The sequence below is a fragment of the Etheostoma spectabile genome, chromosome 3, assembly GCF_008692095.1.
Source record: "Etheostoma spectabile isolate EspeVRDwgs_2016 chromosome 3, UIUC_Espe_1.0, whole genome shotgun sequence".
NCBI classification, from domain to species: Eukaryota; Metazoa; Chordata; class Actinopteri; order Perciformes; family Percidae; genus Etheostoma; species Etheostoma spectabile.
The window spans coordinates 4,948,262-4,953,787 of NC_045735.1; the positions used below are offsets into that span (position 1 = coordinate 4,948,262).

At 41.1% G+C, this 5,526-nt stretch overlaps 1 protein-coding gene across 2 annotated transcripts in view; it reads left to right on the top strand.

Moving 5' to 3' along the window:
* The first annotated feature begins 2,348 nt into the window (after nt 1-2,348).
* The window catches only part of poldip2 (polymerase (DNA-directed), delta interacting protein 2), a 14,677-nt gene continuing 11,499 nt past the window's right edge, over nt 2,349-5,526 (top strand). For both annotated transcript variants that reach the window (XM_032507028.1, XM_032507030.1), the window contains exon 1: nt 2,349-2,605. In XM_032507028.1, the coding sequence (XP_032362919.1) occupies nt 2,412-2,605 (194 nt within the window). In that variant the 5' untranslated portion in view covers nt 2,349-2,411. The remainder of the gene's footprint in view (nt 2,606-5,526) is intronic.

The following is a 5,526-nucleotide window of genomic DNA, read 5'->3' on the forward strand; positions in this document are numbered from 1 at the left end:
TCACATGACCAACAGCGTGAAGATGTATTATTAGTATCATTGACAATTATTAGTGCGGATTTTGGAAAATTGTAAGTATTTATAATCTTTATACACTGTTAACGTTTAATCACAAGCAGACAATAATGTTTTATTCCATATTCAACTCAAATGTTGATCGCCACAGCACACGTGAGCTCTTTTGGTGCATTCCATGTCTCCTCATAAAGCAAGAGTTTAGAGTTTCAACTAACAGACTTGAGGTGAAATATGAACTAGGCCTGCTTAGTAGCCCGACAAGGCCCCCCCCCAAAAAAAAGCCTGACATGCCAGACCCACATCATTAGCTTGCAAATTATATTTGCTGCCGCTGGGATGCGGTCTAGATTTCTAGGTTATACTTAGTGTTGTGGTTGGAAGATTTAAACGAAACTACTTTTTGGAATCCACTTGTCCCACTTAAAGTATTTGTGAAATGTTAATACTGGTTGGTTTTCCCCTTTCCCTCTATTTCAATTGAATTTTATTTATAGTGTCAAATCATAACAGGAGTTATCCCAGGACACTTTACAGTAGGTCTAAACCACACTCTATCATTTAAAAACACCTAACAATTCTGCAACAACGGCGTGTGTCTGTGCGACAGTGGCGAGGAAAACTTCCTTTAAACAGGCAGAAACCTCAGACAGAAGTAGGCTCTCGGTGGGCGGCCATCTGCTGCTGCTGGTTGGGACACAGAGACAGATACAGAAATATGGTTCATACTAATTATAGCAGTTGGTATGATGAACAGTATAGAATAATAGAACTATGACGAGAACTAGTAGCAGTGCAGGGCGTCAGGCAGGACCATGGTAGCAGCTACAACCAAGATTTAGGTGCCACCCTAATCCAAAGAAATCTGTGAGGCGGAAGCGAGGAAAGAAGCTCCCCGGAGCTAAATTAGTAAAATTACTGGGACATTGATGCACACAGATGGAAAGAGAGAGGAGCTCAGTTTGTTGTAGGAAGTACCCCGGCAGTCTAAAACTTTAGCAGCATTACTAATAGCTGGACCAAGGCAAACCTGAGCCAACCTACAAAAGGTTGGTATGAATATGACAACTATGAAGAGAAGCAGAGATGAGGAGGGGCATCATGTCTGTAGCTACAAACCCTCCCCCGCCAATCTAGGCGTTTTCTGCTACTCTGCATTCCCTAACTACAAGCTTTATCAAAGAGGAGATTTTTAAGCTTACCCTTAAATGTGAAGATGGTGTCTGCCTCCTGAACCCAAACTCGGAGATAGTTCCATAGGAGAGGAGCCTGATAGCTGAAGGCTCTGGCTCCCAATCCCACTTGGGAAACTCTGAGAACCACTCTGCATTCTGGGAGCGCAGTGCTTAAGTGGGGCAATGGGGTACTTTAAGCTCTTCAAGATATGATGGTGATCATCAAGAGGTTTGTTGGTCAGGAGAAGGATTTTAAATTGAATCCCAGATTTTTCAGGAAGCCAAAGCAGAGACGCTAAGAAACATGCTCTCTTTTAAGTTCTCGTCAGTACACGCGCTACATCATTCTGGATCAGCTGGACTTGTTTGAGCAACATGATTTACATTTTCACTCTGTTGGTACAGTTTACACACATTACACTCAGGCCGGAAAATACACACACATGCTTAGGACCTATAGATGCACTAATGAAGAGATGTCCAAGTGAGGGGGCGTCCCATGTTTGAGCGGCCAGAACAGTTAGGGGTTTCAGTAACTTGCTCAAGGGCACCATGGCAGTGCCCAGGAGGTGAACTGACAACCCAACTCCCTACAGACTGAGATACTAGAGCCTATTTTTGGTTCTGGGAACCAAAAATTGTTAGCTGGGTACTATCCCACAAGTCTCACATTTATCTGGCGCTGTCTATATAATTCAAGTTGTTTATCGTCACACCGGTTATAGGCTACAAGTACAAACATGTAAGGTTATACCGGGCGGCTCCATTAAAGAAAAACAGTAAGTAGAAATTGTAAGGGACATATTAAAATATAATAAAATCAGTAAATAACTAATATAAGAGACAATGGAAGAAAACAGTAACTATATAGACATAACAATAGAATTAAAAACATAACATAGCATTAATAAATGTATAGGCCTAGCCTATACATTCAAGGCCTATTTATGAAACAGGGACCATTGCACACAGAATGAATATTGCATAGGGGGTTGTATTATGAAGTAGCATTGAGTCAAGTAGGCCTATGTCATTAAAAAAAACTGCGTCGTCTTTCCCATATTTACTTCAATTACTTCTCGCAAGTTTATTTTAACCATACATTTATCGTAAATACGACTCTTTCGTTGTTCCCTGAACGCGGCATCAGTGCCCTGCTAGTGCATGCTTAGGCAGCAGAGAGTGCCTGTTATGTGAAGTGAGCGTGTCATAGCTGGAAAGATGGCGGCCTCTGCGTTACGCCGAGGCTTGCTGAGCACTGTCAGTAAATACAACAAGAAACACACACTTAGAGTACTGTGTGTCATAGACAGCAGCAGCAGCAGCAGCGGGTTTGAGGTGTCCAGGCCGCGGGTAGAGTGCCGAGCCTGCGGACTGCCCGGCGGCGTTCAGCAGAGGAGGTACATGTCCTCACGGTAAGAGACGCAGCCAGTGTCCTCAGATTTTAGCTAAGTAACGTTACAAACTCTTCAAGATGGTCCCTTAAAGGCATTGGGCACGTTGTTTTTTGAGGTGGTAGATGCGTCCAGATTGTGTTTGCGTTATGAGCGTGGTGGGCACACACGAGCTGACATTTAGTATCAGAAAAAGAGAAAAGCACGGTTGTCCTCTGCTGCCCAGTAGCTAGCTAGCTAGCTAGCTAGCAGATAACTAGCCAGCATGGATTGAGATAGCTACCTGTTTTGACTGCCTGTCTGCAATTTGCTGAGTCAATGCATGTTACATCACTCAGTTAAAAGTTATCACCCACAGTGGAACTGTTTTCTGTGATTATTTGGCATGTTTTTAAAACCTTGACATTAGTGATGTCACGGGATTTATATCCGGTAAAACTGCAACAATTTCTAACATAACGCTACTGGTTATCCGTAACCGAGTCTAAATTAATTAATTGTTAATTGGCGGGTTGTTGGGTCAGATTACTTTGAAATTACTGAATACAAATTACAAGGTAATCTTTCAAGTTTAGTATAGGTTTATCTAATCTGAATACTTCCGGATGATTTATAGATTACTTCAAAATCAAACATTGAAAATATTGCACTTCACACTAACATTTGAGTGTTAAATGTTAGTGGTTATTTACATTTTCAATGCAAATAAAATGGATTTAGCATATTCAGCATTTACAGTTTGTCAAATCAACCCTTCCAAAACAGTACTGACACAATCTGCAGGTGCACAGTGTTTTACAACCGGTGGGAAGACGTTTTTGTTGTCGAAATGTTTGTAGCTTCTGTTTTTCATAGCCTACAGTAGTAGAACATGTTCAGAATTGGTATCATGGAATCAAATTTCATGAATTTAAAATGTCCTTATTTTAAAGAAGTAGTCAGAATCAACTTTATTTGCCAGGTATGAGGACACATACGAGGAACTTTGCTTTGGATTATACATTGATCACAATGTGTACAACAACAAAAACAAACACTATATACACACTTGATTCAATGTGATCAAGTTATCCTTGGCAATGTAACTATAAACTAATTATTACCTAATATTTAAAATGTAATCTGGGTTGATTAGGCTATAGTTTCTAATGTTTTGTAATCGGATTGCGTTGTCCCGATTACATGTAATCCATTACTACCCAACATTGTTTACTGGACGTAGGGCTGAGCGATAGGGAGAAAATCAGATATCACGATATTCTTGACCAAATACCTCAAAATTGATATTGCGGCGATATTGTAGTGTTGACAACTGATGCTTTGCCAAAATATCTTCACACTTAGATTTGAGATAAATAATCATCAGTAATGTGAATATAATGACTGAGTGTGGGGGGGGAAGCAAATAAAAGAACAGCTAGAACAGTTTGGTAAGTTCAGATAATGACATCACTCTACTGTAATGCAACCTTTAAAACCAGGAAAAGACTACACTTATGTCATATCATGATATTACAATATCCAAAATCAAAGACAATATCTGGTCTCATATCACTATATCGATATATTTATGTATGGCCCAGCCATGTTCCAATCCACATGTCTAATAACTTCTTTTACAGCCATTGGCATGGAGCATAGCCTTTTATTTACGGCAGTTTGACTTTTTCCCTATCCGCATTCCGCCAAGACCCACCCTACTCTGCTTCTGATTGGCTAGTACTTCTTTCCTTCTTCACAGAATCTGGCGCAAAGGGAAACAAATAACACTCCCTGTGCTTGCTTGGTAGGTGATGGCATGCTTAATGCTGAAATGACACACTGATTAGCAGCTTATATTAAAAAGGTTGCCTCCTTAATCCACCTACACGTGATAAGCTATTTGCTCTCTGCACAACGCTAGGGAGGGCGACAACAGCAATGCGCAGAGAGCACTGCAGGTATTCATCATTAAGAGTGGCAAGGAAGCTATTTCCCGTTGCTAGGTAACAACACCTGTTATATCACTGGTTGCGTTTTCGAAAGATCAGCGGCAACTAGGTCAAAGTTGAAATAATTTAAACTTTGAGCGTACCGCAAAGCGGCAAATCTGAGTGTTGCGCGACGCCAGGGCTAACGCAGCGCATAGTTGGGCACTGCTCTCCCCATAGGAAATCAATGGAATGGCCGCCGCAGGGTGGTTTTGCTGCCTGTCATGTGTAGTAGAGGATTTCCAATACCAGTATTGGTATCGCCTCCAACACGGCCTAAAACGCTGGTATCGGGAAGTACCGGAGTTTATGCATCAATCCGACACCACGTAATAAAGCCCTAAAGAAAATCTACATTAAAGTAGTTTATTTATGTTCTTTTTCCGTTATAAATGACTGTCAAACTGGATCTTAAAAGAAAGTTCTGTGACGTTCATTGTGTTTCTTCATGTTTTACAAAGAGTTTACCCTGAGCTAGACCGACAACAAAGATAGAAATCATATCACATCCATACAGGGATAATAGTATACACCTGTTAAAATATAAATAATAATAATAATATAGATATTGACTTTTCATTGTAAAATCATTTGCATCTTGTACGAGTCAAAAATGTATCAAGGCATTTTGTTTAGCTTAATTTAATTAATTTTTAATTTAATCTTTTTATTGATCCCCAATGGGGAAATTACAATTCACACTCTGTGTCCACACTTTTTGTTAGTTATCACACACAGTCCTGAACTACACACACGCGCACACGCTCAGGTCCTGTACATGCACTAATGGAAAGATGTCAGAGTGAGTGGGCTGCCAGCCGAACCAGCGCCCTGAGCGGTTGGGGGGGTACGGTGCCTTGCTCAAGAGCACCTGGCAGTGCCCAGGAGGTGAAGTGGCATCTCTCCAGCCACCAGTCCACACTCCGTACTTTTTTTTGGTCCATTCAGGGACTTGAACCAGTGACCCTCCGG